The 14,503-nt window shown below is 42.6% G+C and overlaps 1 protein-coding gene across 1 annotated transcript; it reads left to right on the plus strand.

Annotated features, from left to right (window-relative positions):
* The first annotated feature begins 10,965 nt into the window (after positions 1–10,965).
* Positions 10,966–14,280, plus strand: LOC137637743 (zinc finger protein 83-like). The gene has a single exon (XM_068369885.1). It carries the CDS (start codon positions 11,161–11,163, stop codon positions 12,979–12,981), a length of 1,821 nt encoding a protein of 606 aa, XP_068225986.1. The 5' UTR covers positions 10,966–11,160; the 3' UTR covers positions 12,982–14,280.
* Positions 14,281–14,503: the final 223 nt, after the last annotated feature.

Consider the following 14,503-nt stretch of genomic DNA (forward strand, 5'->3'; position numbering starts at 1 on the left):
TTTATTCTTTTGTAGGACGTGTGTCTCTCTCTCTCTCTCTCTATCTCTCTCTCTCTCTCGTACGCTTATTCGAAATGTGATTTTTGCAACAAAGAATATTATTGGATGCAGTACTACGTACGTATACATACATAGAATCATGGAAAAGATGCACATCCATTACATTTGTAGTACAGTAGTAGCCATCAGCAGCCTTACACCATTCTAATATGGTATGACTGCAACTGATTTGCGTTTCATGTTCGATTTAATTTTACTACGTACTGTATACAGTACTGTATTATCGTATGATCACATTCTCTTCGTGTTTTATTTCTTTCTGTGCTGAATTATATATCATATGTAATGCAATGAACAATCAGTAAGAGCAGATATTACTAATTACAGTATTAATGGAATTACAGGTAACGAAATATCTTATTTGGGGGTCTTCAGATTTCGCGGTATTTTCGAAATTTTCGGAAAATCCGCGATATGTATATATATATATGGGTTATGGAAAAAACCCGCGAAGTGGTGAATCCGCGATGGTCGAACCGCGAAGTAGCGAGGGTTCACTGTACTTGTGTTTTTGTATTGATATAGGGGTGCCCAATCAGTGGGAGGCTTTTTTTTCAAATAATTTTTCAGTCTTGTATCGTTTTTCAATTCTTATTCCATGTCATAGGAGTGAACTTTTGTTACTAGGTCGTCTTCCCTTCGTTCAAGTATCCCCAGTACATGAGGACAGATGCCCACTTACAAGATGAGGAAGTTTTCAGGTGTACACCTCCTCCCTCTCTCTGATATGGGCATTTTATCAAGGCAAGGGAAACCAGTTTTCTTTCCTTGGCCCTCATCGCTCCCTTCTGGCCTCGAAAGGACTGGTTCCCAGACCTTTTTGAGGTCCTAGTGAAGCCTCCTGTCAGATTGCTAGAGAGACCAGATCTACTCAAACAGCCTCACTTTCATTGTCTTCATCAGGGGCTCCACATGCTTGGAGCCTGTCTGGAGGGTCTCAAGGTAAGAAGGCTTTTCATCTAGTTAGCCTAAGCCATGTGATGCTCTACATGTCGAGTTTATCAAGTCAAATGGGCAGTTTTTTTTTTACGCTGGTGCCAGATGAAAGGTCATTCTTCTTCCAGAACCTCTCAGCCTAAAATTGCAGAATTCCTGGTCCATCTTCATAGGGATGGAGGGTATCTGTAAGTCTTGAGAAGGCACTGGACAACACAAAGGCAACCAGAAAGAAAAAACTTATGTTAGTAATGTTAATTTGCCATAACAGTAGAACCAAAGCAAAGGTAGAGAGAGTGATATGGAAGAGTTTGTGGTAAATTTTCGTGTCTGTGCAAGATTACTATAAACAGATTTTGAGTGAGGCGAAAAATCTATTTTTGGGTGAGATAGCCATGTCGACCTGATGGAAGGTTCCTTTAAGTAGCTTCCTAGGGAATATTTGACTACAGTGATATTCCCACAGAATTTCCCTTAAGGTCTCCAGAATTCTAACTCCTGGCATGAATATCCTTAAAGTTTCCTTTAAGGATATCGCATAATATCAGGGGATGTATATCTTGAAATGACACATAGCAATCTTCACCCCGAATAGCGTTTTCGCTTTGAGGGGGAAAGTGGCCAAAATAGAAGGGGAGCCGTTATCAAGGTATCCTTCCTCCGTGACTATTTGAGTATCTAGATGGCGCCATTGTCGCCGCTATGTTTATTCCTTGTAGCTTTGAGCAAGGTGCTGCAGATACAGTAGTTTCGGGAGGGATCCTGCCAAGGCCTTTTCCTAGAAAGGACGGCAGTTCCATCAGGACGACATGGCTATCTCACCCAAAAATAGATTTTTCACTTCGCTCAAAATCCGTTTTTTTTGGATCAGACCATGTTCTCCTGATGGAAGGTTATCAGAGCATTAATATTTCTGTGGATTTCCAAATGTGCCTTAACCTCAATACAATATTTTCTTGGTCGCTCAGACCTTAGAGACATATGACGTTACAGTTATACGTCATTACTTGTAATCATGAACTATGTTAGTGCTTCCAGCCCCCTACAGGGAAGAGTCATACCAGACTCAGGAAAAGTCTCTAGGTTTGCATATCCCATATGAACAAACCTAGCAACAAAAGCATACAGGTCTCACTGTATACAAAACCTGCCAAAGTTTGTATTTTCAATACGAACAAAGGTTTACAAAAGCCAACATAGCATCCAAGACATACAGGCTTAGCTGTATGCAACAACAGACAAGTTTGTATCTGTGTAGGAACAAAGTATGCATAGGCAGAAAAAGGTTGTATACATGTAAGAACAAAGATATTTCAATTGTTCTCATGTCAATATGCAGAATATAAGCGGATAAATAAATAATGCTCACATAAATCTTTATTTATTTAAATTTGGGGCGAGATAAGACGCAAATACAGTACCAATCAATTATTTATTGGTAATCAATAAATAGTAATTCAACATACATTATATAGTAACACTAAAAATGCTAGTGAATAACAAGAAACATAAAAATGGAGATGAGACCAGAAATACTTGTTACGCCTGAAAGGAAACAGTAGTTAATGCCACCAAACTGAAAATTTAATAAATTTTTTAACATGCGTTTCTGTGAATGACTGTCTTTTCACACTGTGTAAAGAACACATGGCACAAGTGTTAACTCTATGTTTCTTCACCTTTAATAACTGGAACAGTCCATAGGGTGACACTTCACTTTACATGTTGCACTATAAGGTGTCAACACGTACACCCTATACATGACAGTCCCAATCAATTCACTGTTCCTCGCAGCGCTAAGCAACAGGTTTTAGAACACTACCTGCTGCCACTCATACCTTTTCAACTCTTGCACTTGCTTCGTGTAGTGTTTAAAAAACACTCTGGATGACTTCCATCCAGTATATGAGTGAAGACTCTCGAAATCCATGTATTGGAAGAAGTTTAATGACGAAGCAATTTTTCTAGGATCGTGACCTGCGGGTGTACTGTCAAGATCCGCTCTGCGAATGAAGTAGGTGATCTTCGCCCTAGCTGTTTTAGGGATAAGTTTGAGCCCGATGTTTCTACTTTAAAATGCTGTCCTCCTCTGAAGTCTGAAGTTTTACGAAGATAGACCTTTAGACACTACTGGACACAGCGAGGCATCTTCCTTCAGAGGGCAGATTCTCCAGGGACCCCATCTTTTGGTAGGTAGTTCGTTCTTGCCGAGAAACGTTGGGTCAGGAAAGAGATTCAGTTCTCCCGCTTCTGTGAACTGAATATGGCCCTCATCACGAGAAAGGGCCACTATTTCACTAACTCTGGCCCCCGAGGCTATAGCAAACAAGAATATAACTTTTTGAGTCAGATCTTTCAGAGAACTGTCCTCATTGTTCACTGTTGAGGCAAAGTGTAGGACCTTATTCAAGGACCATGAGATGGGCTTCAGATGTGCTGCGGCCTTAGGGATCTTGTTAAAGATTTCGATGGATAAGTCTACTTGGAAGGCGTAAAGCAAAGGTCTAGTCGAGGCTGATTTACACGTTATCATGTTGGCTGCCAAACATTGTCCATGAAGGCGAATAAAGAAGGATAAACAGAAATCTGTTGAGATCTCTTTTGGTCTTTTTTCCTTGACAAAAGGAACCCATTTCTTCCAAGACGACTCATATTGCCTTCTGGTAGATTTAGACTTATATTCTTCTAAGAAGTGTACACTGTCTTTCGAGATCCCAAACCTTTTCTTACCTGCTAAGGAGAGAAAATCATGAGATGAAGGTTTTGGGTTTTCTGTGATGAAGCGAAGACAGTCAACTTCTGTACTTGTTGAGTCAGAACTGGGTCCGGGAGAGGGATCAGCCTCAGCTTCAGTTCCAATGCTAAAGGGAACCAATTGCTCATCGGCCACTTGGGAGCCACTATGGCTGCAGTTCCCTGAAAGGATCTCTGCTTGTTGAGGACCTTCAACAGAAGGTTGGTTGGAGGGAACAGGTAAATCCCAGTCCATCTGTTCCAGTCGAGGGACATGGCATCCACCGCTTCTGCTAGAGGAGCCTCGTATGGGGCCACATAACGAGGTAGCTTCTTGTTGTCGCTCGTCGCGAAGAGGTCGATCTGCAGTTCTGGTACTTGACGTAAGATGAAGGAGAATGATCCTGCGACTAGGGACCATTCTGACTCTATCGGCGTGAGCCTGGATAGAGCGTCCGCCGTCACATTGCGGAACCCTTAAAGGTGAACTGCTGATAAGTGCCATCTCTTCTTTTCTGCCAAGTGGAAGAGGGCCAACATCACTTGGTTGATTTGGGGGTGATCTCGAACCTTGACGATTCAAACATCTCACTATCACCTCGCTGTCCAGAATCAGTCTTATGTGGACTGAATGGCGAGGGGACAATTTCTTCAGCGTGAGAAAGACTGCCAATGCCTCCATAATGTTGATGTGGAAGGTCTTGAATAGAGAGGACCAAGTCCCTTGGACTTTCCATTGGTGAGAGTGACCTCCCCATCCTTCCTTTGATGCATCCGTGTAGATGATGACTGAAGGTAGAGGTGGTTGCACAGGCACCGACCTCTTCAGGTTCTTGGCCTTCGACCATGGCTTGAGAAGTGATCGTAGTTGAGTCGGTATCGGTCTTCTTAGATCTCTTCGAGCGTTTGGTGCGTATCTTCTCCAGATTCCTGATGCATCCTTTAACTGTGCTCTTAGCACCGGGTCTGTCACTGATGCAAACTGAAGAGAGCCCATCACTCTCTCCTGTTGGCGTCTTGATATCCTGCTATGTCTCTCCTCTTCTTTAGTGGAATGGAGAGGCGGTGTGACTGTAAGTTCCAATGTATTCCAAGCCATTGAAACTCCTGAGCTGGAGATATTCGAGACTTTTTGACGTTGATCTTGAATCCCAGATGTTCCAGGAACTGGATCACTTTTTTGGATGCTTGCATGCATTCTGTCTCGGATGCTGCCCACACCAGCCAATCGTCCAGGTAGGCTACCACCTGGACACCTTCTAGGCGTAGTTGTTGAACGACTGCATCTGCAAGCTTTGTAAAGATCCTTGGGGCTATGTTTAGTCCAAAGGGCATGGCTCTGAAGACGTATTTCTTCTTCTGTAGCCTGAATCTTCCAAGCCATTGAAACTCCTGAGCTGGAGATAGTCGAGACTTTTTGACGTTGATCTTGAATCCCAGATGTTCCAGGAACTGGATCACTTTTTTGGATGCTTGCATGCATTCTGTCTCGGATGCTGCCCACACCAGCCAATCGTCCAGGTAGGCTACCACCTGGACACCTTCTAGGCGTAGTTGTTGAACGACTGCATCTGCAAGCTTTGTAAAGATCCTTGGGGCTATGTTTAGTCCAAAGGGTATGGCTCTGAAGACGTATTTCTTCTTCTGTAGCCTGAATCCTAGGTAAGAGGAGAATTGGCGATTGATTGGGATATGCCAATAGGCATCTGCCATGTCTATGGAGACTGTGTATGCCCGTTTTGGCAGCAGGGTCCTTATGTGTTGAAGGGTCAACATCCTGAACTTGTTTACTATGAACTTTTTGAGTGGCGACAAGTCCAGAATGACTCTAAGGTATTATTGGGAACACAAAACAGCCTTCCTTGGAATTTGATGGACTTTGCTCTCCTTAACACCCGTTCGCTCAAGAGTTCTCGGGTATATTCTTCAGGACGGGGATGGAGTGTTGAAAGAACTGAGGAAATGATGGTGGAGCTGTCTTCCAGCTCCAACCTAGTCCGTTCTTGATTAGGCTGTGGGCCCAGGGATCGAAGGTCCAGCGATCCCGAAATGAAGGGAGTCTTCCTCCTACCGGAACCATCTGCGGTTGACCGGAGGACTTGCCTTCTTGACCGCGCCTTCCCCTACCCCCTCTTCCTCTTGAAGGGCGTGTAGAGGAACCTCTATTTGATCCTCACCCTTTAGTGCGGAAGGTAGTGGTCTTCCTTTCATAGGCGGGAGTAAAGGCTGGTGACTGGGTCACCTTCTGCTGGGGTACCATTTTGTAGGTGGGTTGGGGTTGTGCCACCATCTGGGGCACCGCGGTCATCGGAAGTAGTTGTTGTTTGGCGGGGCGACAGGGCAGCCTTGGCCTCCTTGTCTTCCTTTTTGGTTAGGGACCCTCATCCGGGGAAGACTTCCTCTTAGACGACATACTCCACTTTTGTAGAAGATTCCTGTTCTCCGTGGCCGCCTTGTCGACTATTTCCTTGACCACTTCGCTCGGGAAGAGGTCTTTACCCCAGATATTGGAAGATATTAACTTCCTGGGTTCGTGCCTCACTGCAGCTGAAGCGAACACGAACTCCCTACATGCCCTTCTGGCCCTAACAAAACCATATAGGTCCTTGATCAGCATTGCCAAGTATGACTTGGCCACAGCCATAAACATGTCTGGGGTTCTATGGTCACTTGCCATTGCCTCCAAGGTAGTCTGGAGGGACAGAGATGCGGCGAGCCTTTCCTTTGTCTCTTGCTCTCTGCGCAAGAGAAAATCAGACAACTTGGGGAGGTTTTCACTGAACTGACGTCCAGCAATATCCGCCTCCAACTTCCCAACTGAGAAGGTAAAATGTATTTCCTTCCAGTCCTTTTGGTCTGTAGGCAGAGGTAGGGATAAGGGTCTACAGTCCTCAAGTGTAGGACAAGGTTTCCCAGCTTCTACTGCCTTCATCACTGCCTTGAACCCTTTTTCCACAAAGGGAAAGGCCAGTGTAGCTGGAGCAAGAAAGGAAGGGTGTTTCTTACTCAGGGCTGGCACTTTAGAGTTAGTGAAGCCCCTGTCTTTCAAACTGCTAGCCATTAAAGCCTGAGCTTTTCCATAGTCAAGAACTATGACCTCTTTTTGCTCTGTTTCCTCTTTAGACACAGGTTCTGCCTTCAGATGGACGAAGCAGTCTGGATAAGACTCAAAGCTGGGCCAGAAGTCGACATCTTCGATGAGGACGGCTTCCAGCTTCTCTGAAATAAATATCTTCCCGTTTGTGATCGGCATGTACTGTGCATGCCTCCACGGGTTTATATCAGAACATGAAGGAAGACCCTTCACGTTGAGATTGTGAGACCCGCAGGACGCTGCGAGATGATGTATCTCCTTCCTCAGTGCAGCTTCCCTTTCTTCACTCTGCTTCTGAAATCTCTCCATCATTGACATGAGGGTAGACAGGGTCATGAGGGTAGACAGGGTCTTCCTCCTTTAATCAGATGGAGGAGCAGAGGATATAGAGGGCACTGGTTCTGGGGCTGGAACTGACGAAACGGGCACCGATTCGACTTCATCCTCCTCAGTTTCAGGAGCCAAGGTAGACTCCTCTTCCTGACCTTCCGCAAGAAGGTCCTTCTCAGTGTCTTCTGACACTTCTGACATCCTCTCATCTAGATGGATGTCCTTCATCACATCCGAGACATTCGTATCTACGGAAATCTGGACGCAAGGGATATCAGGGTGAGGCTGTGGTATGACGGCATCCGCAGACGCCTTAGGGAACAGATAGGCCCGCATCCGCTCATTCGGAAGGTAAGGCCCTGTGGCGTTCTTCTGGAAGCCACGGACCCATCTATGCAGTTTACTCCGTGCTGCATCCCTTGACTCCGTTGTCTTGGGGTCATCAAAGGCCTCAGTAACCAAGGCTTTGCATACATTACATACCTGGGGGTCCCAATACTTGAGTGTTCCCTTGGTGATGGAACAGAGGGAGTGGGCCCTGCACTCCTCGTGGCCACAGAAGTCCTTGCTCTTGACGTTGCAGAAGACTCGGCGGCACTTAGGGTGGTCCTCCTGTAAAAAGAGGAAAACAAGATGAGTATATGGTAGTTCATCTCACTTGATAAACTATATAAATATTATCAATAATATTTTTGCATTTTATTGCATATAGCTTAGGATAGGCAAGCTAGAAATGAATTAGGAAAGACACATACATGTGTTTCCTATCCAGCCAATTGCTGTGACCTCTCTCAAAATTAAAGCCTAGGGTTATCCTATTCAGGAGGCCCATTGGAAGACTTCTACCCTGTAAGGATAGATAAGTGTAACTTAACACTGACTTCCCAAAAGTTTAATAATGAGGGTCATTTGTAACTGATCATCTATCAGTGTAAGGAAAGAAATTTCCTTTCCTTATATAGTATGGTCTCAACAATAGACTGCACATGGACACACAGAGTATGTTGGAAATTTAACTACTGTATACTTTATACCATAGTTTTCTGTTTGCAGTATGATCTATACTGCAAATATATTGGCTACTGTATAGTTTTATAGTGTAGTTCTAGCCGGCATGTTGCCAGCAAGGCTAGCACCTGGGGCACAGTTCAGCCGGCGCATTGCCGGCTGGGATGGTTGCCGACGGATTGCCGGCTGTCGGCACACTAGTCCAACTGCCGTCTTGTCGGTCAGGGTAGTGGCCGGCAGTCTGAACTCGGCCGGCTTTTGCCGGCCAAGTCAGTTGTGGCGGCGGCTTGTTGGCTTCCGGAGCACAAGTCCAGTCAGCATCTTGCCGGCTAGGGTAGTGGCCGGCAGCTGCCGGTTAGGTTAGTACCCGGCGGCACTAGCCGATAGAGAGAGAGAGAAAGCAAGGAGTGAAGGATGATGTAAGAGCTCTGTCTTACTGCCTTCCTCCAGAATGAGGGTTCAAATGGAAGGGGAGAATATATTGTTCAGGCTTCCACCCATCCACAACCATTGCCGGTCTCTGCCGGTCATAGGTTTGTAAATGGCAGTCCAAGGGAGGACTGAAGAACACTTTACAGTAAAGGGATCCTCTGCCGGCAGCCGACACAGCTCTCCCAAAGCCTTGCGTCCATAAGGGAAAGCTGAGTGACTAGGCCACTACAAGCAGAAGCCCGAGCCGGTCCTACAACCTGCCGGCAAGCGGTGAAATTGTAGGACGACGGCCGAAGGGTTGCGATGGCTAGGCCAACACTAAAGGACAGAGGGGGGAGGGAAAAGGGTCCTGTATGAGGTGTGGAAGGAGCCGGCAGGGTTGCCGGTCCTACCACACCCTAAAGAAACTCTGTTTCAGTATCGGCGTCATCCTAGGCAGTAGGAGAGTATCTTTTTTCCATCCTAGGGTCTGCCAATACAGTTAAGGGGCCGGCAGCAATCTTGCCGCCACTCATAAACAAGAGAGAAACAGAGTTCCACTGCAGGTGGCATCTTAGACAACAGAAGAATGTCTATTCTTCAGCCTAGGGTCTACAAGCACAGGACTAGTCTACTAGACCACAGGGAGAAGGTGGCAATATCACATAACCCTTTCAGGTGTGGTCTAGGGAGGTCTAGTCTCCTATGCCGGCAGCGTAATCCGACAGGGGAATGACTATTCCCCCTGCCGGCCAGCTGCCAGCACAAGACTATCTACTCTGAGATTCTGACCGAAACCCAAAACCTGCCATCTGCGGCTAAGGTAAGGGACTGAAAAACCCTAGCCTAGTCCTGCCTGAATGACAACTCGAGCCACAACCGACTAGGGTTGTCGCCTAAGGCTACACTCAGAGGGAAAGAAGGATTACCCTTAGGTCTCCACTGGAGACAAGTATCGCTTTATGTAATAATTTTAGGAGATATCTATCTCCGCCTGAATAGATAAAACGATACACGAGGGTAACCGAGGAACACGTATGAAAGTATACTAAAGCCGCTAAGCTAGTAGCCCAGTGGCAGCGAGAATCGACTTCCTAAATCACCGAAACTCTCTCGTATACTAACTTAGAAAAGGAAATTTTATATGCAATATATATATCTCACATGTATTAATTGCCTAAATAGCTTCATTTAAAATTAATAACACTAGGAATGTCAATTATATCATGCATGAAAGTAAACTGAAACGCCTAGGATAGGAAGCCTAGCGTAAGCAAGGTTCGGTTACCTAAATCGCCGACGCTATTACAAATACTACCAGCATAATGTAATTAACTCCTAGCAATGAAGACTAAATAGCCACCTTTATTTATGCTATTTATACCGGGAAAGTCATTCTGGCTAACTAAATAACAGCGCCCATGACGCCTCCGGTTCAGGCAACAGCTCTTCCACTAAGTTAACTTAAATTGACTTAATTTCACTGTGAGGCAAGAGCTAAAAATTTATACAATGTAAAGGTCAAATACTCAACTTTCCAGACGTAGAAGAGGCTGGGGATTGCATGATAAATCCAAAGTAACGAGAGAGCAACCGGAAAAATCACCGTGCGAGATCGCTACAGATAAAGGAATGAACATGGCGTCGACGATGGCGCCATCTAGATAGTCGAATAGTAACGGAGGAAGGGTACCTTTATAACGGCTCCCCTTCTATTTTTGCCACTTTCCCCCTCAAAGCGAAAACGCTATTCGGGGTGAAGATTTCTATGTGTCATATCAAGATATACATCCCCTGATATTATGCGATATCCTTAAATGAAACTTTAAGGATATTTATGCCATGAGTTAGAATTCTGGAGACCTTAAGGTAAATTCTCTGGGAATATCACTGTAGTCAAATATACCCTAGGAAGCTACTTAAAGGAACCTTCCATCAGGACGACATGGCCTGAGCCCTAAAAAGCCTTTTGCTGTTCATAATTCTGGAGGAAGGCTCTGAGGTGCATAGCAGTATTAGCAAGACAATTTTGATGGTGACTGGAGAGGAAGTACAGTAAAGGAAATAAGACATTGGATGAAATGTCTTTGTCTTTTTGAAGAGCAAGGGGAAAACTATTTAAAGAATAAAACCAATAATGTCACAGGAGATGCTGTGGATTATAGAATCTACAGAGGATATGAGATTTTTAGATGCCTGAAATGTGTAACAAGAACAGATAGAACACAGATCAAAGTCTGTGGTTTGTATGTTAAGGAAAAATACAAATTACATAATTTTTATGAATTTATTTTAGTTTTAGAAAATGCCATTATTTTTATTGAGTTTTGCTCTTCTCCAACTGAATGTAGTTTTCTATTATTTCAGACTTTTCATCTCAAAGGAAGGAATCATCCACCTCTTGCCGCTAAAGCTTGAAGGCTACTGAAGTTATATGCAAAAGACGTAAGACTGGAAAAGAAAGGGTCATGTTGGAAGTTTTTGTTGTACAGTATGATGTCTGAGAATAGGAAGTTTAGTGTTAATTTCCTCTTTGAAGTCTATTGAAAATATTATTAAGGGGTTTGTCATCTTGTGATAGGGAGAGGATGATGAATTCTGAAGCACCTTTTGAATTTTCAATGAAAAGTGAAATTGAAGATCTATTTTCACCTGCAATCGATCCAGGAAATAATGATACGTCAGGCAGTGTTGCTCTCTTTAATGATGGCGCTCTTTTCTTGGACCCAAAAATGGAAGTCAAAGTAGAGCCAGAAATATTTGATTCTAGCGAAAGCAACTTGAAAAATTCCTACGAGTACCATGCATCAGTGAGTGAAAACGGTTCAGGAAATTGGAAAGGGGATGTCGATAATGAGGAAAGTGTTGACACTTACTTAAGAACAGTTAAGGAAGAGGATAAAGGAAAAGAAAAGGGAAGACTTTCATGTGTAATCAGTGGAAGAGAATTATTACAGAAAGATGTTTTGAATCAAGAAGTGAATCAAATAAATGAGAAGCAGATAAAAAAAAGTATCTCTGGTAATGTTAACTCCAATGCTCTAGCTAGAAAGCGATGCACATGCAGTGAATGTGGGAAAACGTTTTTTAATAAATTATCTCTTACAGTACATTTAAGAATTCACACGGGAGAGAAGCCATACAAGTGCGATGTCTGTAGCAAAACATTTACTAGAAAATCACATCACGCTCTACATTTAAGAATTCACACGGGAGAGAGGCCATACAAATGTAATGTCTGTAGCAAAACATTTATTACAAAATCAAAGCTCACTATACATGTAAGACTTCACACGGGAGAGAAGCCATACAAGTGCAATGTCTGTAGCAAAACATTTACCATGAAACAAATTCTCACTCTACATTTAAGAATTCACACGGGAGAGAAGCCATACAAATGCAATGTCTGTAGCAAAACATTTACCCAGAAAGAAAGTCTCACTCTACATTTAAGAATTCATACGGGAGAGAAGCCATACAAATGCAATGTCTGTAGCAAAACATTTATTAGACAATCACATCTCACTAGACATTTAAGAATTCACACGGGAGAGAAGCCATACAAATGTAATGTCTGTAGCAAAACATTTAGCATACAATCAAATCTCACTAGTCATTTAAGACTTCACACGGGAGAGAAGCCATACAAATGCAATGTCTGTAGCAAAACATTTATTAGACAATCACATCTCACTAGACATTTAAGAATTCACACGGGAGAGAAGCCATACAAATGCAATGTCTGTAGCAAAACATTTACTAGAAAATCAAATCTCGCTGAACATTTCAGAATTCACACGGGAGAGAGGCCATACAAATGCAACGTCTGTAGCAAAACATTTATTACAAAATTAAATCTCACTATACATTTAAGACTTCACACGGGAGAGAAGCCATACAAGTGCAATGTCTGTAGCAAAACATTTATTAGAAAATCAACTCTCACTGAACATTTAAGAATTCACACGGGAGAGAAGCCATACAATTGCGATGTCTGTGGCAAAACATTCAATACAAAATCAAATATCACTAAACATTTAAGAATTCACATGGGAGAGAAGCCATACAAATGCAATGTCTGTAGCAAAACATTTATTAGACAATCACATCTCACTAGACATTTAAGAATTCACACGGGAGAGAAGCCATACAAGTGCGATGTCTGTAGTAAAACATTTACCCTGAAACACATTCTCACTGCACATTCAACAATTCACACGGGAGAGAAGCCATACAAATGTAATGTCTGTAGTAAAACATTTAGTATACAATCACATCTCACTAGACATTTAAGAATTCACACGGGAGAGAAGCCATACAAGTGTGATGTCTGTAGCGAATTCTTTACTTTGAAAAACTATCTCACTAAACATAAGAAATCACATGAGAGATCTATTCCAGTGTCATGAATGTGGCAAAACATATAATTTAAAACAGAGACTCGATAAACGTTTAAGAACTCTCATGGAAGAAAAACCATTCATGTGCACGGACTGTGGTGAAGCATTTTGCTCTGAAGGTTTCCTCAAGAATCATCATAGAAGGAGGTGCTATAAAATCTGATATTGTGATCTGGAATAAAGGAGAAAAAACAGCAAAGATTATAGATATGAGAGTTCTTACCCCTTCGCACGATTGCCCAGGCCGTTAGCTCTCAGAGTCTACGAGGTGACATGGTGCCTCCAAACAGCTCATGCGAAGCACAGAGTAGCCCCCAGGTCAAGCACTAGCCAGTTAGTTTTTTGGACTTACACCCACCTAACGGTGAGTCTCCACTGTAAATATCATTAGGGTTTGTATGTAGTGCAGTAATAAATGACAAATTTGGAAAAAAATGTGCATTTTCCCTAGGAAGTTCTGCCGCAATTGCACAGTGACTTTCAGTTACGAGTGGTGGTGTGAGCAGAGTCGTTGGTCCAACTCTTGCTCTCCCTTCGCTAAGTAGCTAAACGTTTCACAGCTAGTTCCAGCTGTTGCCAAAATGCATCTCTGCTGTAATGAGCTCCAGGTTTGTATAGTTGGGAAAAATACAAATTATTTCCAAATTTGTCATATCAGCATAATTATTACTATTAGAAGCCAAGGTGCTAAAGCAAATTGCCACTAGCCCAAGGGACCAAAAAGTTGACAGTGGTGCAGTGAAGAAATAGGAATGTAAAGAATAAACTATATAAGAGAAAAATGAGATTATTTCAAGATAAATAACAATGTTTAATAAATAAGCATTATAAAAACCAGGAAATGAAAACATTGTCAACAGAAAAAACATTTGTACTAAGTTTGAACTTGGAAATGTCTGCTGATTTAGTTTCAGCTCCAGTAGTTGATTGGCTTGGTCACAGCCTAAATTAAGCTTAGAGAATGATATACAGCATTAAGCCTTTTTAAACAATGTTGGTGACATTTTCTCTTTTTGAAAGTAATACTGGATGATTCTACCTGCTTCTTGTACTGTAGTGAAGTTATGAATGTTAGCAGGAAGGAAGAATCAAAATCCAGTCTACTTGTATTGGAATATGAAGTGATGCAGTTATTTAGAAGTACTATTGTATGGAGATATCTTTTTGTTTGTTTGTTGAATATAAGTAGAGTAATAAGGTAGAGAAGTATCATTATTTTTTAAGGATTTTGTGATTTGGTTGATGTAATCTCTTTTATGGTCTTAGTGATTAGTTTAGGTTATATAAGTTTCATTGGATTGTCCTTGAGAGGAGAATCTTGATTAAAATATCTAAATATTTGGTTTCTCTTTCATTTCCACAATTGTTCTTCTCAAATACTTCAATCTGCATTGGTCCCTCTGGAGAGAGAGTTTCTCGTCAAATAATTTTACAGCATTTTTAGTACAGTACTGTATTCAGGTTTCACAAAAATAAAGTTAAGATTTAAAGATATTTTGCTGAATAATATTCCAAGTCCCAGGGCTGGGTA

This window comes from Palaemon carinicauda, unplaced genomic scaffold (assembly GCF_036898095.1).
Source record: "Palaemon carinicauda isolate YSFRI2023 unplaced genomic scaffold, ASM3689809v2 scaffold96, whole genome shotgun sequence".
Classification (NCBI taxonomy): domain Eukaryota; kingdom Metazoa; phylum Arthropoda; class Malacostraca; order Decapoda; family Palaemonidae; genus Palaemon; species Palaemon carinicauda.

Excerpts from the sequence above, each read along its gene's own strand:
- LOC137637743 (XM_068369885.1), top strand. The coding sequence starts at position 11,161 with ATGATGAATTCTGAAGCACCTTTTGAATTTTCAATGAAAAGTGAAATT.